The sequence below is a fragment of the Phyllostomus hastatus genome, unplaced genomic scaffold, assembly GCF_019186645.2.
Source record: "Phyllostomus hastatus isolate PE091 unplaced genomic scaffold, TTU_PhHast_1.1 phas_contig_2, whole genome shotgun sequence".
Taxonomy (NCBI): domain Eukaryota; kingdom Metazoa; phylum Chordata; class Mammalia; order Chiroptera; family Phyllostomidae; genus Phyllostomus; species Phyllostomus hastatus.
The window spans coordinates 1,065,678-1,091,253 of record NW_025333718.1 but is presented as its reverse complement, the minus strand read 5'-3'; the positions used below and the strand labels follow the sequence as shown (position 1 = coordinate 1,091,253).

Below are 25,576 nucleotides of genomic sequence, written 5' to 3'. Positions count from 1 at the left end.
AGGCACAGGCTCCTTAGAAGTAAAAATGGCGTAGGAGGTGCTAAAGAGGCCTGTCAGTCTAAGCTGGAGAAAGAAGCAATTGGTTGGGAGGAAGACCCACCCAAAGCATGTAAAAGTTTGGGAAGTTGATCATTTTGAGAAACCTCTGGGTCCGTTCCATACCCAAGCTAATATAATCCCAGGGGAACAAAGAAATGTGCTCTTGTTCTATCTTGCTCGTGGACTTGCCACCTCAAGACCTGCACTCACAGCCCCTCTCTCTGTCTTTCTCTACCCCACCTAGTGACACATTTGCTGGCGAGCTCGCTTCATTTTCTTGCTTGGGAGCACGCGACCTTGCAGCCCTAGCAGCCGCATGCCCATGGCTTTTTGGGCTCTACTTACAAGCTCCCTGGAAGGAGCCTGAAACAGACAGCAGTGGGAACATGTTACACTACCTGGATGGAGACTGTGACCACTTAGCAACTGCCTGTAGTCTTCAAAGAACTGTGCTCTGGAACGGAGCAGGAACTTTGGACACTGGCTTTTGTCTTAGTCTTGCTAATGAGATGGTCTTTGAAATGAGTTCCAGTATTCTCTCAGGCTGGGCAGCAACTGAATAAACCTCTTTCCTTTTGCACCAGCACCAGCTTCACAAATTTGGCTTTTGAGGTGGCAGGTAGCCAAACCAATATATCTTCACCAATATAAATGTATGGCTTAAGAAGTCTGTTAGAATTGTTTATGGGTGGCAACAGATGCAAACTGTTGATGCACTAAGTAACTGCCAAAGCCATGAATGAGGGCCTGGGGGAAGGAGGTACAATGATAACATAAACAAAAGACAGTGTGTTCAACAAAGTTTGAAAAGATAATCCTCATTCTCCCCAAAATGGAAATAGTACTCAGCTCATGGGGTTGAGAGGATATATGCAATATGCAACCACTACAATCCTTGCCATAGTAAATGCACTTTTACATTTGGTAGTATTCAATTATGAATCCACACATAACATATCTTAAATACTTAAATATTTGCAAAGATCTTTAGAGGTTACTAGACCACTAAAAAAGTAAACATATGTCCAAAAAAGATAAAAATGCCTAAAGTTCTCTTTAGTTTTAAAAACATATATGTTAAAGAAAATTTTAAAGTTCTTTTTTCATGATTGGTAAATACAATTGAAGGCATTTTATGTTATTTTAAGAATGAGTGTATAGACAGAGTTTACAATTGCTAAAAAGAAATAGGTGTACAGTAGTCCCCCTTTGTTCATGGTTTTGCTCCATAGTTTCAGTTCCCATGATCAACCAGTTGGAAAATATTAAATGGAAAATTTCAGAAAAATTCTTAAGTTTTTATTGCAAACTGTTTTGAGTAACATTATGAAATCTCACACCATCCTGTTCAGGAAGCAAATCATCCCCTTGTCCAGTGTATCCACACTATGTATAAGCTACCCATCTGTTACTCACTTAGTAACGTCTCAATTGTAAGATCAACAGTACGGCAGTGCTTGTGTTTAGTAACCCTTATTTTACACTGTAACAGTCCCAAAGTTTGAGTAGTGATGCTGGAAATTTGGATATGTCAAAGAGAAGCTGTAAAATGCTTCCTTTTTAAGTGGAAATGGTGTGGGTATAAGAAAGAAAAATAACACATATAGGATTCGATAACTACCCATAGTTTCAGAAATCTAATTGGGATCTTGGAATGTATGTACTGGCAAAATGGGGGAACTATTGTGAGTGTAACAAAACATATGTAGGACTTGTATGGTAAGTAATGCTGATAAAAGAAATCAAAAAAAACATGAAGATATTGAGAGAAATAATGTGTACATAAGTTGGAAAACTCAATGTAGTAAATATCACTTCTCTATAAATTGACATACAGATTTAAAATAATTCCTATAAAAATCCCAGCAAAATTATTTGATAAGACTAATCTAAAATTTATAACTAAAGTCAAAGGAACTAGAATAGAAAAAACAAATTTTGAAAATAAAGTGAGAGGAATCAGTATACTGTATTTCAAGACTTGTAATTTAGTGACAGGAATCAAGCTGTGCTAATAGAAAACCCAGAAAGAGATCCACAAAAATAAGTTCAACTGAGTTTTGACAAAAGCGCAAAAGCAATTCTAAAGAGGACAGATAGCTCTTCTGACAAATGGTGCTGGAACATCACTAGTTTCCCCCACCCCCCAAAAAAAAAACCTTGACCTAAATTTCATAGCTTATATAAAAATTAACTCAAAATGGGTCAAAACATAGACTGGAGCCCTGGCTGGTGTGGCTCAGTGGATTGAGTGCCCGCCTGTGAACCAAAAGGTCACCAGTTTGATTCCTGGTAAGGCACATGCAGGTTGCAGGCTAGGTCTTTAGTTGGGGGGTGTGTGAGAGGCAACTGGTAGATGTATCTCTTGCACACTGATGTTTCTCTCACTCTATTTCCCCCTCCCTTCCCTGTCTCTAAAAGTAAATAAATAAAATCTTAAAAAAAAAAAAACTCCACAGACTAGAAAACTTTTAGAAGAAAATCATAAGAGAATACTTTTGGAATCTTCAGTTAGACAAAGATTTCTTATACTTAACAACAAAAGCACAATCCATGGGAGGGAAAATTGAAATAAAAAAGCTTTTATAAAATTAAAAACTTTTGTTCTGCAAAGGATTCTATTAAGATGAGAAAACCACAAAGAAAACATTTGCAAATCACCTATCAAAGAAGGACTGGTATTTAGAATATATTTTTAAAAATATAACCAACAATTTTTAAAAAATCCATTTGGAAAAAGGGCAAAGACATTTCACTGAAGAGCATATGCAGATGGCAAATAAACTCATGAAAAGATGTTTAACATCATTAGCTATTACAGAAATACAACCTAAACCACAATAAATCACTACATACCTATCAAAATGTCTAAATAAAAAATAGGAACTCCAAATGCTGGTGAAGATGTGGAGAGCCTGATCTCTCATCCATTGCTGGTGAGAATGGAAAATGTGCAAAATGCTGGGAAACAGTTTAGTAGTTTCTTAAAAAAATCTTTATCCAGCTACTACATGACTGAGTAACTGTACTGCTGGGAATGTATCCTAAAGAACTGAAGACCTATATTTTCATTATGTTATATTACATTATAGACACTGTGCATGTGTCTATACCAGTTGCATTCATAATAGCCCAACAACCTAAATGCCCTTCAAACAAAGCATGGTATATCCATACCATGGACTACTACTCAGCAATTTAAAAGGAACAAACTAACGATTTCATGCAACAACTTGGATGAAGCTTCAGAGAAGATTGCTGAGAGAAAAAAATCCAATCCCCAAATGTTAAGTACTGTGTGATTCTGTTATATCACAGTCATGAAATGACAAAAGTACACAAATGAAGAACAAGTTAGTAGTTGTTGGAGGTTAAGGAGGAGGTGGGATGGAAATGAAGTGTGAATGGGTATAAAAAGGATCCTTATGGTGATGGAAAGTTCTCTATTTTCACAATATTGATGTTAATGTCCTACTTGTAGTACTATATTGTACTATGGTTTTGCAAATGTTATTATTGAAGAAAATTAAATAAAGGGTACAGGGATCTTTACTGCATGTAAATCTACCATGATCTCAACATGAAAAGCTTAATTAGAAAATAAATAAAGGTAGCCTTATTTCTGTATTGCAAAATAAGTGCAGCAATTGATAAGAAATTCAACACCAATTAAATGAAGTGCTCTCTTCAGCCCAAGTTTAATTCTGAAAATTACTATTGTTATGGTAGGTAGTTAGTTAGTTATTAATAAAGGAAGGAAGCAAAGGCAATCAGACATTAATAACCATAATCAATGAGGGAGTATAAGTCTGTTTGCTTCACCGGGAAGCTATAGCATTTACAGACTCATTCACACTCCAGCAAATAGTCATCAAGATGGAGCTCACAGTAAATCTCCCCAGGAGGAGCACTGCTATAACTGATTGGGGGTGGTAGTGCATCAGGGTGAGATAAGCACATTGGCAATAGGGAAGGTACCTGACCACAGAAGCCTGCCAATCTAACCTGGAAAAGGGATCAATTGACTAGGGGATGGGACCATCAGAAGCTCAGGAAAACTTAGGAAGTTAATTGGTTAGTTTTAAAAAGTACCTGGTCAGTCCCAAGCCTGAGATAATATAACCCAGCTTAATAAGGACACATTCTGTCTCTCTCACCTGGGAACATACACCAGTCCCATGAGTTTGCACATGTGAGTCCAACAGCTGCTTGAGCAGGCAGCCTTGAGACCTCCAAATGCAAACTCCATGAAAGAGCCTAGGTGTCACAGGTAACCAGGTTCTTGGTGATCAAGACAAAGAATCGAACCGAACACCCAGAGTTTACAGCAGAGAACATGGGAGCAGGTCAACTCCAAGCAGAGATTGACCTCACAGGATAGAGGGACTCTATTCTTATAGGACAAATCCTTCCTGGTTAGTTTTGGCAGGCTTTTACTGTGCATCTACAAGTAGTTGTATTACTTTAAAGCTACTGTGCATGTGGTCTCCCATGATTTTCCCAGATTAGCCACCAGGGAAAGGGGTCCCATAATGTTACCAAATGGACCCCCATTCTCCTGGGGTCCCCCTGTACTAGGTTTGCCTTGCCCATCGCCAGAATTATACCTCCATATTAGAGATTGGTGAATAAGAAAGGAATTATTTATTCAGGTTATACAGACTTAAGAGTAATGAATTAGTATTTTCATCAAAAGCCCAAAGTTCCTTAAAACACCCACAAACACACACAGTCCTTTCTTCCCCCCTTTGCCCGGTATGGGGTACCATATCTCAGGAAATAGAAGTCCATGGCTCAGGCAGTGCCCAGTTCTTCCCAGTTATTCGTGCTTAGCTGGCAGGCCTCCCTTGGTTCCCAGCACCATCAACTGTGTTGTCGGGATCTCCAGTTCTTATTCCAAAACCACATGGCACCTTCTCATGGCCCACCAGCAAGAGCCCTTTCACCCCTTTCCTTCCTACAGTGTCTTCCATGCATTCTTCCGAACTGCTAAGAGAGAACTCTGCATGGTTGCTACATCTTGCTTTCCGGCTTCCTAAGCTGCATGGCAAAAGGAGAATCCCAAAGCCATGTGATTTTCCCCTGCCAAAGCTATGTGGTGATTCTTTGCCAAAGTCTGTGTGACTCTTGTCATGGCTGCCACTCCTGGGTTTAAATCCTGGCACTAATCTTCCTCTGCAGCCCCATTTCCGCCTCCTCCCACAATCGGCTACACTTGCCAGCATTCCAGTATTTTCCAGCTTTTCTGGGCTGCCACACAATTCTGGGCAGGCGTGGTCCCATGATGTGGAGTCAATCATCCCCAAGCTCTCAGGCAGGCTCTGTAACCAGGGGGAGTTGCCTCCCAGTTACATCTTGGGTGGAAGTCACTCCCTTCTCCCTGGCTCAAAGCATGGCCACAGCTATTTAATATATCTATGAAACCAGTTAAAGGTTATAGATATGTTAAATGAATGTTCTAGAAATTATCTGCAAAACTGTTGCTATGCAAAATAACTCAATGGCCCTGCTCCATGTATCCCATCCCCCAGCTCAGACCTGTGGGGGTGCGGACATCCCATATTTTTAATATTTCCAGGACCCTCTGAGTTCTGGACCCCATTACAAATTCTTCTTTTGGGGACCCCCTGGCTGCACTCTCTTACATAGGTACAGCAGTGCAGCCCTGAATAGCACTCAACTACCTAGACAGGGACTGAGATGGCTTAGCAGCTGCCTGTGAGCTCCAAAGGAGTAAGCTGTAATATGAAACAGAAACTCTGGGCACTGGCCTTTGTTTTGGTCTTGCTGAAGAAACAGTTGGACTTTTTCCATGGTGAAACTGATGGAGATGGCGCACAGGGGATGTATTTTATTTTATTTTTTAAATTCTCACCAGAGGTTCCATTGCTTTTTAAAGAAAGAGGAAGGGAGAGAGGGTAACATCCATGCAAGAGAAAAACATCAATCCGTTGCCTTCCAAATCCACTCATATGGGGATTGCATGTGCCCAGGCCATGGATTGCACTCACAACCCCAACATGTGCCCTTACTGGAAAGGAATCTTCAATCTTTCAGTTAGGGGGAGATGCTCCAACCAACTGAGCCACATGGGTCAGAGCCAGGGGCAGTCTTCTATTTCCATCTAAATAAATATTGCCACACCACAATCTCCAATGCGTGGGTTCATGAAATGCTTTCCTCCCAGCCCTCTCAAGCTACAATCTGAAATCTGTTTCTACAGAAGAAATTCAGGAGATTGCTTAGATCAGTTCTCAAACTTTTTGGTCTCAGGTCCCCAAAGAGGTTTTGATTGCATGGATTACAATCACTGATTTTATAGTATAAGAAATTAAAACAAAATATTTAAAAGACAAGTATTCTCAGAGACACATTCCATCGGCCCCACGGTGAGGTCATTCCACATCCTGTAGCTTCTGAGAAATTCAACGTATACTCAAAAGAAAATGAATGTGAAAAAGGTAAATAACAGAATTGTGACCGCATTTTCAGAAAGGCTGGCTTACTATTAAATGATATATAAAACTGACTTGAAAGGTATAAACCACCGAACAAATCAGTCACACGTGCTATTTTAATGCACGAGGGTGCAAAGGCAAAAGAAAAAGTTGGGGGGTGCGGGGCTAGGAAAAGGAGGCGGAGGACGTCTTGGACTAGCGCACAGTCGGGTTACACCAAGCAGTGAACAAACCGGCGGGACCTCAGCGAGCAGAGTCAGGTAAAGGTACACAACTGTAAAAGATCACTACAGTTTAGTAATTGTCTCTGTGCGTCCAGAACCGTTATAAAAACGAAGAACCCACGATCAGTTTCAGATTCAACTTTTGGCCAAGAGGGGAAGCCACGCAAGCCGCTCCCGCCCGGCGCTATGAGCTGCCGGGCACTCTGAGCGCCAGGTGCGGGCCGCCTGCCAAAGCCCCGCGGACAACAGGAGAGAGTTTTCGCATCCTTTTGTCAGACCCGACGGCCGCGAAGCCCGAGAAGACCGTGGAAGGCAGGTCCCCACCAACTCCGCCGCCGGGGCCGGACGCAGCCGGGAGCAGCTGCCCGCCCAAGCTCCAGCGGGAGGAAATTACGTTAGGACCCCGGGAACGCCGAGGCGGAGGTCCTGGGAGTCAGGCCCTGGGAAAGGGTCGCCCAAACTCACCAGGTGCCGCGCCTCCTCAGACGTCATGGTTCCGGGTGGTAGCTGAGGGAAGCAGGCTGAGGGCCGGCAGAACAGCGGTCTCGGCCAAGCCCAGACTAGCACGTCCTAACGGAGGGAGCCAGGAGGGGGCCAGCGAGGGCTGAACAAGCCAGTCGCTCGGGACGCGGGCCGTAGGCGGTGCTACGAGAAGGGCGGGCCTCCACCGACTGGTGAAGGGGCGGAGCCAAGCTGGAGGTGGTTGCGAGTTAGGCTCTCACTGGAGCATCCTTTGTTTCTTGAGACTTGCAAGGAAAAGGTAACTGGAGGACACTGGGAACGTGAGGGACAGGACGCGCAGAAATGCAGCCGGGAACCCTTCAACCAGCTTAAGGAGACCGAGAGAGCAGCTAGTACCGCCAGTAAGAGAGCCGGAAGTGGGCGGTGCCTGGGGGCTGGTCTTCGCGGGAGGCTGGCTGGAGCAGAGATTGCGGTCAGCGCGGGACCGGAAAGGAGTGGGGCGGGGCGGGCGGAGGCGTGTTTGCGCTGGGCGCGGCGGGGCGAGCTGTTGCCGGGGTCTGCCGCGGCAGACTAGAAATTTGGAGCCTGAGGAACCCGCAGCTGGGAACCGGCGGCGATGGGGCCGGCTGCCTGGCAGCCGGCAGTACCCATCGCCAGGTTGAACCGCCTGCCTGCCAGCCACTGAGCGAGCCGCGAGACCACGGATGGAGGGCCGGGCAAAGCTCGGCCCCGAGGCGGTGCTGCACTTCCTCGAGGAGCGCGGGGGCCGAGTCCGGCGCTCAGAGCTGGTGCAGCACTTCTCCGGCACCCTGGGCAAGGAGCCGGAGCAGCGCGCCCGCTTCAAGGAGCTGGTGAACGCGGTGGCCACCGTGCGCACAGACCCCGCCGATGGCTCTAAGTATGTGCACCTCAAGAGGAGGTTCTACGGAGGGCCACCGTCGCCCAAGGCCGCGCCCCCTCTGGACCTGCCCCACATCTCGGTGACCGCAGAGGCCGAGCCCCAAGGCGGCGCCCCCGAGAGGCCCGACGGCCGGGCAGAGGACCTTGAGAGTGGCCTGTGCCTCAAGGCGGCGGCGCAGTTGGCGCTCGGAGGTCCTGTCTGTGAGCCCCGTGGAGGGGAGCCTTCTGCTGCCATTCCTGGGCGGACCAGTGTGGTGGACGACAGCCGGAGTTGGCCGCCCATGAATGGCGGGGCCCGCAAGGGAAATGCGCGGCGCGACGCGCAGCCTCCGGCTGGGGCACCGGCCCCAGCGACCAGCGAGGACCTGAAACCCAAGTCCCACGGCTGCGAGGAGGCGGAAGGGGAAAGCTCTCCCGGGGGGACCACCACCCCGAGGTCTACTCGCCAAAACCTCCGGGATCTCGTGATGGGCAGCTCCCCGCAGCTGAAGAGGAGCATCTGTACTGGAGGCAGCAGCCCCGGGGGCTTCTTTGGGGTAGGACGCGGCAGAGGCGGGGCTGACTCGGACAGCGCATCTGTTGCTTCGTCGGCGGAGGAGGAGAGCAGCAGCGGAGGCTCCGTGACGCTGGACCCTTTGGAACACGCCTGGATGCTCTCAGCCTCGGACGGCAAGTGGGACAGCCTAGAAACGTTGCTCACTTGTGAGCCCGGCCTGCTGGCTAAGCGAGACTTCATCACTGGCTTCACCTGCTTGCACTGGGCTGCCAAGCACGGCCGGCAGGAGCTGCTGGCCATGCTAGTTAACTTTGCCAACAAATATCAGCTGCCAGTAAACATCAACGCCAGGACAAGTGGAGGCTACACAGCCCTTCACTTGGCAGCCATGCATGGGCACGTGGAGGTGGTGAAGTTGCTAGTGGGAGCCTATGACGCAGATGTGGACGTCAGGGACTACAGTGGGAAAAAGGCCTCGCAGTACCTGAGTCAGAGCATCGCCGAAGAAATAAAGAACCTGGTAGGAGACCTAGACGAGGACGACGGGGACAGCGCAGCGGGCAGCGGGGTAGGGCGCTGGAGGTTTTCAAAGGTACTACCTTCGCACCTCATCTCCCACAAATTTTCGCATGTCCTGGAGGATGGAGGGGATCATCACCACCACCACCATCATCACCTGGCTGAGGGATGGACTGGAAGCAAAGTAAAGGACCCAGGTCGCAAAGCTTCAGGCAGCTCTAGTGGGCGAATAAAACCCAGACTCAACAAAATCCATTTCCGAACCCAGATCATACACACCACACCCTCTTTCAGAGACCCAGAGCAGCCTCTGGAGGAAGGGGAGCAGGAAGAAGAGGATCGGTCTCTTAAAGTCCACTTATCCTCATTCAAACTGAGACCAAAGTCCAATGTATTCGGGTAAAAATATTTTTTTTAGAAAATTCTAAGTTGTATTTGTCTTGCGAAATAGAATACTGGGTGTAAGCAAGTAAGTGACACTGGAAAAGACCTAGGCTAAATATGCATTCCTACTTGGTGGGTTGGAATGGGTCAGGGACATTTCCCCGTAGTATTCTGGGTGAGGTGGTTTTACCAAGTGATTCATCAAACCTTCACCTAAGCCTCTTTTCCTTATGCCAGCCCTCTACCTTGGAGTCCCTGTTTGCGAGGACTAGAAATGGGTCTAAAATTGGGGGTACAGAATTGATGACTGAGGGTTTCTTTGATTTACCCATTATTGGATGCCATGCAAAGTAAGGAATATTGCACTTTTATGTATATGTTTTTGAAAGTAGTTACTATTCCAAAAACAAGAAATGCAAATTGTAGTGAAACTTAGTATTTGTTAAGTGTGAACAAAACTACATACTCCCTGTAGTTTTTACTAATTGCATTTGATTTTTAAGATGCTACAGAGGGTAAGGTAGAGTTGGAATGCAAAAATACTAATTAGAGAATAATATGAGTAAAAATGGGAACTCCATTAGTATCCTATTTGTACTATAAGTAGTGTCCAACTATTTTTTAAAAAGCAATTTCAGGTTTGACCACTGAACTGAAAAAATAGACAACATTCACTTTTGAGTTAATCTATAGTATGCTTTCCTCTTAAATATCTCATACCACTGCACTCAGTATTAAGGTACATTATTAATAACCATACAAATTTTTATATAAAGAAAACATCTTTAACAATCTATGGTATTTTTAAGTAAAATACTGCCTTTGGTTCTGATTCTTATTAACTTGTTTTGCTATTCTAAAAATCTAAATTTGCTGAAGTTTTTATTCTGGAATTATGTAACTATTGGTTCTGTTTGACATGATCCTACTTGTTGGTGCTTAGAGTTGAACTGCATATAGGAACTTTTCTGGTTTGGATGATTAGTGAAAATTGGCATAAATGTTAGTGAATCTGTACTTCTGTGAAGTAATCATTAAATCAACGTAATGACTCACTTGAGGTACATTTTGTTTTACTAATAAAACTCATAGTCTTTATGCTTTGTAGCAGTATTTTGCAAATGTTTAAAATACTAAATTCTTCCAATTTTTCATTGCTTCCTGGAATCTTATAGATCAGGTGTCAAACTGATTTTCACTGGGGACCACATCAGCCTCGCAGTTGCCTTCAAACTGCCAAATGTAATTTCAACTCCTTAACAGTTAAGGAGTAGTTACATTTATACAGTCCTAAAATTATTTCTGCCCTTTGAAGACAACTGTGAGGCTGATGTGGCCCCCAATGAAAATGAGTTTGATGTCCCTGTTATAGATGTACAGTGAAGTTATTGAAAAGCTGGATAGTAAATCTACCCAGTTAAAAATAGCACTTTATAAAAGAGAAAGAGATGGTACTATATCTGTATTTAAATACCACTGGCTGTTGAATTAAATGACAAATACTGTTCATTAAAATTAAAGATTTACATGTGATTCTTAATTACATTCCATTCAAATATATTAGTGTGAATGTTTTATAATTATTGTAAAATTTAAGTCACCGGCATATTAAATCTATTTGTAACAACAATATTTGAAACAACTTTTGTGGGAAACTAATTTCAACAAGTTCTTCTCCCTTAGTCTTTTTGATTTTATAATTAATGAAACAAGTACCTGCAGCCTTTAGAAATTAAGGGGTAACTTAGTTTCAGGAGTGAATGAGCTAATGTATGACTTGCACACAATTGCAATCAATCTTTATAGAGGACTTGGATTTTTAATTTCCTAAGTCATAGAAGTTTGTCACACCTCTCTAGATTGAATTTGTTTAAAAATTAATGAAAAAACTTTACATAAAATATATAAACTATTAACTTATATGCCTTTATTTTTGTTTTAGGATTATGGAAATGGGCCATATGTATTTGAGAAGCGGGGTGAAAAACAATCCAATTTTGTGTAAATTAAAAATAGGTTCCTTGAAGGTGAAAGCAAACTTTTGTTCTGAATTGTATGCACGTTATCTGTATCTAGCGCAGAATAAGCTATAACTTCACATTGAGGAATCTTACCTTTCGTTGACATGTAAAGCTAAAACGAACTATAAAGAGTAGACACTTCTGAACTATTTAAACATTCTATTAAACAGTCCGTATGAATCTCTTAAATGTGTATGTTATTAATTGTACAAAATCTCTGATTTGCTAGATCTTTAGAAATGCAGGCAATACTTCATTTAACTTGCTCTTCACACTAAAGATTTTAATTCCTCTGATAAAATTTGAATTTTCAAAAATCATTACTTATAGCATTTCCTTATCATGATGTGCTTATATAGTGTTTTCTTACTGCTGCATCCTTTTATTTTTCAACTTCCAAATTATTATAAAGAGCAAATGATTTGTGTAATTTGATATTTGTAGAGTTGTATTTACCATTAATGGAAATTGTGTCAGTTACTTAGATGTTTGCTGATATGAAACAGCGGTTAGAAACTCAAAGAATGTCCATGTGTTTCTATAGGTACATTTGAAACTGATGAATGTATGTCACAATTTTATGCACATTTATGGTATATAAAATGCAGCTATCTTACATAACTTGAAAATCTGAGACTTTTATTCATGCCTGAAATCCTGGAGTCCAGGATGCGTTGTCTCTTATTTTTTAAATAAGTAAAAGTTTGGTTAGAGTGTAAGGTTTGTAGTTTGTTTTGTCAAAATAAATTGTTCACACGAGTTTTTTTTCTCTTAGTTGTCTGAATCTCTCTAGTCCTTTATTATGTTCTGTGGTTCATACAATACTTTTTGAAGTTTCAGTTTATTTGATCTCCTATCCCTTAAAGTTACTTGCTGTATATTCCTAATTTACAGATAAGGAAATGAAGGTTGATGGTTGTTCAGGGTCATGAAGTAAATGGGAGTTAGTAAGATCCTAAAATTGAGTGTATTTTCACATTATCTTTTCTATACTTCCAATGGCCGAATTTTGACAGAACTACTGTACTTTGTCGCTAGTGATCGACGAATCAACTTATCGAGAAGGTAGCGCCTCCACCACTACCTTAAAAAATATGTATATGGCTCCTGCATGTACCATCTACCTATCATGAATCCTCCCTACCCAGATTGAATCTTCAGAAAGGTTTGGGGAATGCCTTTTTCTGTTTAGTATCCATTAAGTATTGGACATTAATGAACTCATTTCCTCATCAAGACTGCCTTTAATCTTTATTTTAACAAAATTGTACCTCTATCATATGGCAGAGAAAGGTGGGACTTGATGTAATATTCCTCCATTGTTTTCTCTTGGGAAAATCCTATTATGACTGCTGGGTTATTTTGTTGTTGTTATTGATTTATGGCAATTTATAAAACATTTTTCACTATAAGAAATACTAGATAAGTCTAGTTTCTGTTTCTAAAATGACTTTTCCCTTAGAAGTACATACCTTGAAAGGATTCATTGAGCAGCCTATTTGAAGATATATTTGCAATTTTTCCTAGTAAGAAAGTATTTTTTATTTTGCTAAATAAATGGCATTATTTAGAGCTTCCTGTAAGGTAATCTTAAAGTGAATACTTTGCAAACCATTGTTCCTTCAATGATGAGACAAATTTTTATGAAATACTTAGTATTAGAGAACTGAAAGATGACACTGTGAACTTATTTTTCAAGATATACCACTAGAGTTGTTTCTATCACTATCCACTATTTTTCTTTTGAAGAACATCACTTTCATGTTACCATACTCTTTTCCCCTTAATCTTCTCTTTTATATGACAGTTTTATCTCATGAAGTGATTTCGTCCTTCAGTTAATAAATTGTCTATGTTTCCATATTTTTGTTGAATATGTGACGAGTGCTGCTACTCTTGCATAATGCCTGGCTTGTTGAAGGTATTCAATAAGTGTTTTCTTTAAGTGAAAAACAGTAAAGAAACATTCTGTAATGTTTAGCATCATATGGATAATTTCAACAATGCATTCATGCCAAGTGAATTGAGTTATTCTTCATACAGTGTGGTTCCTAACTGCCAAACAACCACTTAATTTTTTATGTTTTCCCATGGTCTAAATGTCCTTATGGGAAAGGGTCAAGGAATTTTACAGATAGGTTTCAAATTCATCAGTTTCACATTGAAATTGTCTGGTGTCATGGTGATAGAAAATACACCCTAAATGAATGCATTGTATCTATCTATGTATTCTTTTTTTAAATTATTTTATTGTTGTTCAATTACAGTTGTCTGCATTTTCCCCCACCATTCCCCTCCACCCCAGCCAAGCAGTCTGTATTCTGATGGTCACAAATTCATAATATTTTGATTAGTAAAAATGACAATTTACAAAAAATATATAAATAATGTAATTATATCTACTTGTCTTACAAAATGTTAAACAGAATGGTGAGATGATGATCTTTTTCCATTCATTGACATTTTTGTAGTTTAGATTTTGACTCCACTTAAATGTTTATTTTTAGGTGATTTTAGATTTACAGGAGGGTTACAAAAAATACTAAGAATCCCTATGTACTACTCACCTAAATACCCTAATATTAACATCTTACATTGACATAATACCATTATCTATTTTTTTTACTATTTTTTACTTTTTATTGTTCAAGTGTAGTTGTCTCTATTTTCCCACCACCACTCACCCCTACCTTCTACCCTAACCCTACCCCACTTTGGCTTTGTCCATGGGTCCTTTATACATTTTCCTTAAGAACCCTTCCCCTTCTCCACCCCACCCCACCATCCTCCTCTCTTCCTTCTAGTTACTGTCAGTTTGTTCTTTATTTCAATGCCTCCAGTTATATTTTGCTTGCTTGTTTGTTTTGTTCACTAGGTTCCACTTATAGGTGAGGTCATAGGATATTTACCTTTCACTGCCTGGCTTATTTCACTTAGCATGATGCTCTCCACATCCATCCATGCTGTCATGAAGAGTAGGAGCTCCTGCTTTCTTTCTGCTACACAGTATTCCATTGTGTAAATGCACCACAATTTTTTTTTTATCCACTCATTTGCTGATGGGCACTTAGATTGTTTCCAACACTTGGCTATTGTAAATTGTGCTGCTATGAACATTGGGGTGCATAGATTATTTTGAATTGGTGTTTCAGGATTCTTAGGGTATAATCCCAGAGGTGGAATTACAGGGTCAAAAGTCAGTTCCATTTTCAGTTTTCTGAGGAAATTCCATACTATTTTCTACAGTGGCTGCACCAGTCTGCATTCCCATCAACAGTGCACTAAGGTTCCCTTTTCTCTGCATCCTTGCCGGCACTTGTTTGTTGATTTGTTTATGATGTCCATTCTGACTGGTGTGAGACGGTTTCTCATTGTGGTTTTAATTTGCATTTCTCTGATAGCTAGTCATGCTGAGCATTCTTTCATATGTCTCTGGACCCTCCCACTGTATGTCCTTGGAGAAGTGTCTGTTCAGGTCCTTTGCCCATTTTTTAACTGGATTGTTTGTCTTACTGGAGTGGAGTTGTGTGAGTTCTTTATATATTTTGGAGTTTAACCTCCTGTCCAAGGTATCATTGGCAAATATATGTTCCCATGTGGTTGGTTCCTTTTTCATTTTGCTGATGTTTTCCTTAGCTGTGCAGAAGCTTATCTGTAGTCCAGCGAAAAGAACAGTCTATTCCAATCCTGGAGGTAAAATCAGCTCTATTGGTATTTGCTTTGTGAGCAATTTAAGAGATTTTCAAGAGTAAACCTGACATAAAAAACTTTTACCTTACCAATTGACTCCAGTACATAAACCCTGTGAGAATCTTTTAACTATACATTCTTAATTTTCAATTTCCAAATTAAGATTATAAAGAGCAAATAAATTGAGTTATTTGTGGGGTTGTATTTATCATTAATTGAAATTATGTCAGTTATTTAGATGACTGTTGATTTGAAACTCTGGTTAGAAAATTGAAGTTTCCTGGCTTTAAATATTCTAATACAATATTGTCAGTATACAAGTGACTAACTTATTTTGTGAAACTCCAAAAGGCAAAGAGAGATGAAGTTTAGTTTAGCTTAGAGACGTTTCTAATTGTCATTTTAAACATGCTATGGATTATCTCATGAGGTAGAACACTCAGCCTTTGGAAATAATTGATTAGAGATAACCATAACATAATGTGAGCACTTGAAAAGTTAAAATAGATCATTGAAAAGAGGCAAAAATGTCTTGGTAAGGTGTCATCTTCTGTTACCTGGCCAACACCCCAAAAAGGGTCCAGTTCACCAAATGTTCAGTGGTATTGCTTAGCCAGAGGACTTTCAAAATTTATTTTCACTTGACTGCAGCCTTCTTATAGACACAAACTTAATTCTTTGAGGCCTTCCTTGATAACTGACTTAGCCATTCCTACCTATAGATTTGTCTGAACAATAAATTAATTAAAACAAATATTTCTGTTTGAAATCTTTCCCTGGTGAACAAGCGTCATTTGTAATGTCATCAAACAGGCAACTGGTATACAATACAGAATTTTGTGTAACTGAATCAATTTTGACATTAATATGGATAAAGCTAATACTTAGCACACTATCTCCTAAAGCAGAGGTGGGCCACTTACAGCCCAAGATGGCTGTGAATGTGGCCCAACACAAAATTATAAATTACTTAAAACATTATGAATTTACTTTTTTTCCTGATTACATGTCGCAATGTATTTAATGTGTGGCCCAGGACAACTCTTCTTCCAGTGTGGCCCAGAGACACCAAAAGTTTGGATACCTCTGTAAGGACTTGCTAAAGCCAATCCCTTTGAAAATTCCATACCATTTATGATTGTCCCCCATAATTTCATTTAATTACATGTTTCCTATGATATAAGAACTGGGGATGAATTTTTTTAATGTGAACTAACCACCAAAAGAAGAACAAGAAGAAAAAAGCCGAGCACAAAATTATGTTCTTGTTGGCATCCAAATAGACGTGATTAAAAATGCCAAGAAATAGAATAAGAACTTCATCTGTATTTTTTTATGTTCCTACCATATTGTGAAGAAGTAAAAACCTGCTGACAATTACCCATACCCCCCAGAAATTCTTTCTATATTTAACAATATTTACAAAAAGCATTTTTTATTCCTGATAATATAAATGTTACTAAGCCTTGCCGTTCAGCATTATGTATTTTCTCTCTTAGAATAAGCTTAAGTGATCAAATGAGCATCTCAAGCAAAATCCAGGGAAGAAGTACTCTAGGAAGCCACATTTAAGGGAGAAAGTCTAATCAAAACCCCCAGTGGTTTTTCTGTTAAGATAAAAATGGAAATTGACTTGCAGGTTAAGACTGAGATGCCACAGTATAGCCAATGATGATAATACCAAGTTTTGCAAAGGGTATAGATCCACACAAATCCCTTATTAATGACAAGTGGAAGTAAAAAAAGGTACAAGTACTTTGGAAAACAGTTTGGTGAGTGTTAAGACCAACATTTGTATTGTCTACATCCTAGCAATTTCACCCAAGAGAAATTCCTTCACGTGTCGAAGAAATCTTGTAGTCACTCACCAAGTGGAAAGTGCATAAAAAAAAGTGGTACACTCACCTGAACTGTTACAAAGCAATCAAGATTCCCAGAAATCATATGCTGTAAAATACCCTTTTTAATGAAGTTAAAGACAGTTGATATGAAAAATGTTAATTTTTAAATTGCTTGTAAGAGGAGATAAAACTAAATAAAAAAGAAAGAAAGGAGATGGTAACTAGGATTAGGGATGGTGGTTATCCTGGAGCGGGTGGGGCAGGCTGAAGGATGGGAGGAGGGAGGAAGTACAAGAAATATATGCCCACATTTTCTCCAAACACCAGGCCTCAGTTAAAAAAAAATTATAGGGTGGTCTTTCCAAAAGGGAACCCTGTAAGAGAAATGACTCATTCCTTCTCTACTAGCCACATCACTCTAGAAGATAAACCTGACTACCTGGCCCCTAAGGAAAGATCATAAATAAAAATTCTTTCACTCTGTTTCACCTCACAAGCACTGAATCTTGCTTCTATTCTAGCCACACACACTTGAGCTATTGTGAGTTGGAGGTCTGGGAAGGGTGGGAAGAGATAACACACACACGGATAGTGCCTAAATAACCCACCCTGCTGCTGTCAATTATGAGTACAGGCCTGGAGGGCACTCAGTCCTTGACTCTGCAGGCAGGATGGCCATGCCTCATCTAGAAACCAGGATTCAGACCAGAAGCAGGGACAAAATGGTGTCAAAGTGCTGAGAGGTATGAGGAGGGGCAGACCAGTGTTTTCCAGAAGGCAGAACTGGATTCATTCTTAATAAAGGTTTAGCCAAAACTGTCCTGACTTAAAATGAAGTTAACCAGAGAAGTAGGATCATTTAAGTTTTGTTGTTTGTTTTTTTTGTTTTTTTTTAAACAACTTTATGCTGTCCTGATCGGAGAACCCAGAAATGCCCTCTTGGATACTCTTTTGGGTATCTATGAAACTTTGAGTTTAATAGTCTACAAATATATAATTGAGCACCCTTGAAATTTGTCCAGAAATTTCTGACATGATAAATGTGATCTTCAAGTTTTGTTTAGCCCATTTGGGCCCTGACCAGTATGACTCAGTTGGTTGGGCATTGTGCCACAAAGCCAAAGTCCACTGGTTTGATTCCTGGTCAGGGCACATGCCTGGGCTCTGACTTCAGGCCCTGGTCAGTGTGTGTGAGAAGCAACCAATCGATATTTCTCTCTCACATCATTGTCTCTCTCCCTCTCCCCTTCTCTCTCTAAAGATAAATAAATAAAATCCTTTAAAAAATGACAGTCCGTTTGGGTTGCTATAACAGAATGCCATAAACTGGGTGACTTATAACCATACAGTTAATAGAGGCTGGGAAGTCCAAGATCAAAAACCTGGCAGAATCGATGTCTGATGAAAGCTTGCTTCCTAATTCATAGGCATTTGTCCATATGCTGTGTCCTCACCTGGCAGAAGGAGCAAGGGAGCTCTCTGGGGTCCCTTTTATAAAGATACTAATCCCATTCATGAGGGCTCTCTCCACCCTCATAACCTAAACACCTCCAAAGGCCCTACCTCCAAACACCATCACATTGGGGATTAGGTTTCAACATATGAATTTGGGGGTGACACATTCAGTCCATAATGAGTTTGCATCAAGAGGCAGTTATTTGGTTGTCAGCAGGTCAGTGCTAAGGCTGCATGATGAATCTGCTCTAAGGAGATTCTAAACCTCACTGATGGTTTTCTTTGGCTGTTTAAAAACAGTTACTACTTCCAAGAGGCTTACTATGCATACCAGTCAAGGTATAAAGTACTTTGTAAAAGGTAAGCTGTTTAATTCTCCCAACTCCCCTCCCTGTTTAATTCTGATATCTCCACTTTATTGGTGGGGAAACAAAATGTAGAAACTGGTTATTTGACCAAATTCACGAAGCTTATTGACAGGGCCTGACCTTGAACTATGGCAGCTTGGCTCCAAGGTTTGTGGTAAACACTAATCTATACCACTTCTCTGGGACCATTACGTAGAGTCAACTGACAGTAAGCTTACAAGACTACCACCTAGTCTTGTAGAAGCGATGTAGAAAATTCATAGTCTCTGTATAAGAGACCAAAGAAAAATGGCAATCAAGCACTAATGGTTGAGTCAGATGTGTAAGAGGGTGCAACCAGCGAGGTGGGGGGGGGGGCCCAAAGAAGGATTTGTAATGAGGTTCAGAACTCAGGGTGTCCAGGAAATATTAAAAATATGGGATGTCCTCACACCCACAAGTCTGAACTGGGGGATGGGACACATGGAGCAGGGCCTTTGAGAGTTGTTCTGCATAGCAACAGTTTTGCAGATAACTTCTAGAATGGTTATTTAACATATCTAACTTTTGACTGGTTTCATGGATATGTTAATTAGCTATGGCCATGCTTTGAGTCAGGGAGATGAGAGTGACTTTCACCCAGGATGTAACTGGGGGCAACTCTCCCTGGTTACAGAACCTGTATAAGAGCTTGGAGATGACTGGCTCCATGCCACAGGGCCACACCTGCCTGAACTTTCTGTGCTGCACACTTCTGGTTGCAGCCCAGAAAAGCTGGAAGAAAACGGGAATGCTGGCAGGTGTAACTGATTGTAAGAGGAGTCAGAAATGGGGCTGCAGAGGAAGATTGGTGCTGGGATTTACACCCAGACACGGCAGCCATGACAAAAAGAACCATGAGGCTTTGGGTCTCCCTTTGCCACTCAGTGTAGGAAGCAGGAAAACAAGATGTAGCAGCTATGCAGAGCTCTCTCTTAGCATTTTGGAAGAATGCAGGAGAGACGCTGCAGGAAGGAAAGGGATGAAAGGAGTCTTGATGTTGGGCCATGAGAAGGTGCCATGTGGTTTTGGATTAAGAACTAGAAATCGCGGCAACACAGCTAATGGTGCTGGGAACCAAGGGAGGCCTGCCAGGCGAGCATAGATTATTGGGAGGAACTGGGGGCTACCTGAGCCTTGGACCTCTATTTCTTTTCCTGAGATATGGTACCCCAGACCAGGCAAAGAGGGGAAGGAAGGACTGTGTGTTTGTGGGTGTTTTAAGGGACTCTGGGATTTTAATGAAGACATTAAGTCATTACTCTAAGTCTGTATAACCTTTGAATAAATAATTCCTTTCCTTTTCACCAATTTCTGACATTGAAAGCTATAATTCTCTGGCGATGGGCAAGGCGAACCTAGTACTGGGGGATCCCAGGAGAAGCGGGGTCCGTTGGTAACATTGTGTGACCACTTCTCCAGTGGCCAATCAAGGAAAATCATAGGAGACCACATGGGCAGTAGCTTTAAAGTAATACAATTACTTGCACATGCGCAATCAAAGCCTGCCAAAACTAGCCAGGGGTATCTGCCCTATAAGAATAGAATCCCTCCAGCCTGTGAGGTCAATCTCTCTTTGGAGTTGGCCTGCTCCCATGGTCTCTGCTATAAACTCTGTGTGTTCAGTTCGATTCTTTGTCCTGATCACCAAGAACCTGGTTACCTATGCTCACCTGTGACAGTTGCATAGTCAAAACATGTTCAAAGGAGGCCCTGGGAGCATGGACGGTGGTCTGAGAATAAGACAAAAATAAATGCCACAGTCCAGCCCATCATACAAAACTATTTTGAGGTAACCTCCACTCTGGGGATGCTCCAGAGAGGGTTAGTGGTAGATACGCCTATGAGAGCATGTAGGGACCATCTCTTAGAATGTTTTGAATGCTAGGCTATGAAGTTTATCCATACTCTGGTGGTTTTTGGAGCAGGATGGCAACATGATTCATTTTAAGAAAAATTGATCTCTCACAACCAATTGTTTTTATTATTCTGAGCAACTTTGTGGAACATGATATATACTTTCAACCAATCTTTCTGATTTCATAAACATTATTTCAGCCTCTTAGACTGCTTCTTCAGGTTTCCATTTGAAGTAATCTGTGAGCTGTCTGGGAGTTTCTGGAGATCTGTTCTTTTCCTTCCTTGTGGGGAGGTAATAAGTATTGTCTAGATGTGTGTGAATATTACAATGATTGCTGCAGATTCTCCCTGTGTCCTCCACATCTCTCACTACCTCTTGGTTACACAAAGAAAATCTACTTATTCAGATTTGCTTTATATTAATATTAAGCTCTTAACTAATTATGAAGAGAGATTTGAGTAAGCAAATGAACAGAATAAAGGAGTATTTAAGGGTGAGGACTTTAAACCACCACAACCTGCCTTTCATTCCTGGCTAATACTACCATTGTTGTGGAATAGTGAGGAGAGAATTCCTGAACTGAGTGTAAAGTTGGATAGGATAAACTTGGAGTTCATTTTAAGTAGACTATGCTGTGATATAGATGCTTATTCTTGTGTTCCAGAAACCTAGCTGCAGATCACTCAGCATTCATTAACTCTGGAACCTATAATGAAGTAAAAATTTGTCAACCTAGTTTGTATTTACTAAATAGAAATTAATTACACTTGTACCATCTTATAACTCAGAAGTTTCATCAATTCATGTTGATCTGACCCCCAATCAGTGGTGATTATAGTATTAAAAAGATTTACTTAGATATAACTGACTTCTTTTCTCCTTGAAAGTGACCACTGTCTGTTGATCACTGGAAAATTCATCTGACATTTACATGCCATTTAAACTTAGGCACACTGTGTTTTTGAGTTTCAATAGTTCATGTGTAAATTAAAGGTAATAGGTATATCCTGCATAGCCCATCACACATTGTTGTTTTGACATTCAAAAGATATATCATGTGGATGGTTTAAAATACTGTAAACACATAGCATGTTTAATTAAAGAAGTCCAGTGTTGACCTGACCAGTGTGGCTCAGTTGGTTGGGTGTAGTCCCATGAAGCAACAGGTCGCCAGTTTGCTTCCCTGTCAGGGTACATGCCCGGGTTGCAGGTTCAGACCCCAGTTGGGGATGCATTTGAGAGGCAACTGATTGATTTTTCTCTCTCGTATAAATGTTTCTCTCTCACATGGATGTTTCTTGCCCTTTATTTCTCTTTCCCTACCCCTTTCTCCAAAAATAAATAAATAAATCTTTAAAAAATTGTTTTTCAAAAAACAGAAATAGAAGTCCAGTATAGGGGACCGGTCTGCATAACAATTGCCAATGTAGCTCAGCCCCGGTTCAGAAAACCAACAGGCACGAGGTGGCACACAGGAACCAGGCCCACAGATTGGTTTCCCCATGGGGAACCAAGCCTGCCTTGTACCTAGGCTACTTTGAGGTTTGCTTTTGCTAAAACTCCCTCACCCTGAGTTAAGGCAGCAAATGTTTAATGCATATCTTTGAAGTAACTTCCTAAAGTCTGTGCTAAACCTCCCAAGGACAGAGTGTAACCAGTTCAACCACTTTTTCCCTTGCATTTGCAACATCCTTTTCTTTGTTATCTGTAAGAACTAATCACCTAAACAAACCTGAACATAATGAATGAGAACTTTCTTTCATGCAATGCTCCCAGAAAGCAATAAAAGCCTGTCCATGCAAGGGTCGGGGCACTCTCTCACTCAGAGGGTGGCCATCCCATCCTTTTTCTCCACAGGACTTCTGCAGTCCATGTGAATTTGTTCATTGCATCCACAACACACTGGACATTGCTGATTAGAGTCTGCATTAGTCCAGTGTTAAAATTTTGTTTTCTTTTTCTCTCAGCATTTTGGGCTATTTCTCTTCCAAAATCATTAGTATCTATCCAGAGCTCCCATGGGGTAAAATTAAATACTTTCAGATTTTAATAAAAAATTAATAAAGAAGAACAGAACATTATAACACCTTTTAGAAACTGGTAGATCATGCATTCGAAATACTGGAAAGGATATAGACTATCCAGAACTAAGTAAGCTATTTAATCAATATGTTTGTAAATGAACCTTGTACCTAACTATGAATGTGTATCTTTTCCAGTATACACAGAAAATTTTATAAACATTAACTATTTACATGTCACAGTGGAAGTGTCAACCGATTTTTAAAAATCAAGATTATACAAATGAATTCACTTACCAGAGGTAATTAAATTATATCAATGATAATTGTATTTTCTAAAACACACTTTTTATGGAACTCTAAAATTGTGTTTCTAAAATGCTAATGAGTTTTTTTATCACATGTTTTCTTAATTTTTTTATTTTATTTTTTCCCACTACCATTTAGTCCCCTTATACACCCTCCTCCCCTCAACCACCTCACTGTTGTCCATGTCCATAAGTCCTCCTTCCTTTTTGCTTAGTCATTCCCCCTAACCAACCCCTTAACTGTCATCCTGCTCTCTATGTATGAGTCTGCCTCTATTTTGCTTGTTAGTTCAGTTTGTTCATTAGGTTCCACATATGAGTGAAATCATATGGTATTTGTCTTTCTCTGACTGGCTTATTTCATTTAGCGTGATGTTCTCCAGGTCCATCCATGCTGTCACAAAGGGTAAACTTTCTTCTTTTTTATTGTGAGTAGTATTCCACTGTGTAAATGTTCCAAAGTTGTTTTATCTACTCATCTACTGATGGACACCTAAGCTGCCGAAGAGACAACATACTGGATCTAGAAGTGAATTACGTTAAAAGTAGTATCTACACTGTATCAACTTGTATGATTCATCTAAATTGACATTTGAGCCAATTAATCACCTTAAATTCATTTTTTAAAAGATTGAAAAATAAGTAGGTTGATCACTCAAAACAAACCAAAAATTAAAAATACAGTAAACTTCAAAATTGAGGTAAAGAATACAAAAGCAATATAGCAACTCATACTAATAATTTTAAACTGATATTAAGTACATAATGGTTTAAAAAAAGACTTGAAATAGAAAAATCTTTAAAAACCAAATAACCACCTGGCTGGCATAGCTCAGTGGATTGAGTGCGGGCTGGGAACCAAAGTGTCCCAGGTTCGATTCCAAGCCAGGGTACATTCCTGGGTTGCAGGCCATGACCCCCAGCAACCGCACATTGATGTTTCTCTCTCTCTCTCTCTCCCCCCTCCCTCCCTTCTCTCTCTAAAAATAAATAAATAAAATCTTAAAAAAAAACTCAATCTTTAAAAAAAACAAAAACAAATAACCATTAAAAAATTCCATTCTTAATTAAAAGTCATCTATTCTCAAGTGTATACTCTTTCAAATAAAACATACCACAAACAGATACTTCCTGTCATATACTACTTCAGAGAATATAAAAAGGAACTTTCACTTTATAAGTTGAATGTAATCCTGACACCAAAATCAGACTGGTAAAGTACAAGAAAGGAAAATTATAGACTGATCTCACTTATTAACCTTAATGATGCATATCAAAATCAGGAAATTCAAGTAAAGTTCTCTCCCCATCAATGGAAGGATGATGATTCAAACTCTGTTTAACTTAATATCGTACATTTGGCTATGGAAAAAAAAAACTATAATCATCTAAAAAAACTTTAATAATACCAAATGTTGGTGAAAATGTAAACAAAGGGAACTCTCATATGCTAAAAAAGGTAAGTTGGAATAATTTAAAAAATGTAATGAAGTTGAAAATATCCTTTTACCCAACTTAACTTCATGATACACACCCTACTCAGAAGGTGGCCTTTGTACCAATATCTGCATCACTTTCGAGCTTTTTTTTTCCAACTACAGTTTGCATTCAATGCCATTCTGCCCCAGTATCAGAAGCAAAGTGACCAGAAAACCATGCACTCTACAGAATAGTCCCCTTTGCTGCACCAGCAACCACCTGGTCCCATCCCTGTAATCTTGGCATTACTGACTACAACCTGCACCTCTGTGTCTATTCTGAAACTACCAACCAATATATACTGCTTAATCCCTTCATCTTTTTCACCCAGTGCCCTAAAACCCTTCTCTCCTGACAACTGTCAGTCTCTTCTCTGTATCTAAGAGTCTGTTTCTATTTTGTTAGTTTATTTTGTTCATTAGATTCCACATGTAAGTAAAGTCACATGGTATTGGTCTTTTTCTCTGACTGGCTTATTACACTTAGCATAATACCCTCTGAAAGGGTCAGGCCAGATCCCCCAACCCACCAGACAATTAAAGACCCAGTCAGACCAGTTTCCAACTCTCTGGACTGCCTATGATTCAGTTGTCCCAACTCACTTGACAGCACTCGGCTTAATTGAAACTCTCTCCCACCATGCACAATGGACACCCAATGCCAGCCACAATAGCTGGTGGCCAGACTGACCCTTCTGTACCTGGGAACAGCCCGGCCCTTTACCTAACCCATTGTCCCCACTTGCATCCTAGAACCCTGAGGCACGGCCTGGAAGAACAAGAGACTAGCCTCTCCCTTATCCCCTCACAAATGCTGCACTTTTTCTTTTAAAAACCCCTCTCCTGCCTTCCCCCATGCTGAAGTCAGCTCAACTCAGCCTGCCTCTCAGCGCAACATCAAATAAAGACAATTGGATCATATCACTCGGTTCTTCCCACCTCTATTTCTTGCACATTTCTAATACCCTCTAGGTCCATCCACGCTGTCACAAAAGGTAAGATTTCCTACTGCTATTGTAAATTGTGCTGCTAT

At 40.6% G+C, this 25,576-nt stretch overlaps 2 protein-coding genes across 8 annotated transcripts in view; one reads left to right on the top strand and one right to left on the bottom strand.

Moving 5' to 3' along the window:
• The window catches only part of SEPTIN10 (septin 10), an 83,883-nt gene extending 76,526 nt beyond the window's left edge, over positions 1-7,357 (bottom strand). For 3 of the 7 annotated variants that reach the window (XM_045835195.1, XM_045835199.1, XM_045835198.1), the window contains exon 1: positions 7,187-7,349. In XM_045835195.1, coding sequence (XP_045691151.1) covers positions 7,187-7,213 — 27 coding nt within the window. In that variant the 5' untranslated portion in view covers positions 7,214-7,349. Of the gene's footprint in view, positions 1-7,186 lie in introns of all 7 variants that reach the window. The other 4 variants (XM_045835200.1, XM_045835201.1, XM_045835196.1 and 1 more) reach the window with 4 other exon arrangements.
• Positions 7,358-7,709: 352 nt separating this feature from the next.
• Positions 7,710-11,687, top strand: SOWAHC (sosondowah ankyrin repeat domain family member C). Its single transcript, XM_045835193.1, has one exon. The coding sequence runs from the start codon at positions 7,888-7,890 to the stop codon at positions 9,499-9,501; it is 1,614 nt and encodes a 537-aa protein (XP_045691149.1). The 5' UTR covers positions 7,710-7,887; the 3' UTR covers positions 9,502-11,687.
• The last annotated feature ends 13,889 nt before the right edge of the window (positions 11,688-25,576 follow it).

Bases quoted from the DNA above. Each gene is read 5' to 3' on its own strand.
- SOWAHC (XM_045835193.1), top strand. From the start codon at position 7,888: ATGGAGGGCCGGGCAAAGCTCGGCCCCGAGGCGGTGCTGCACTTCCTC.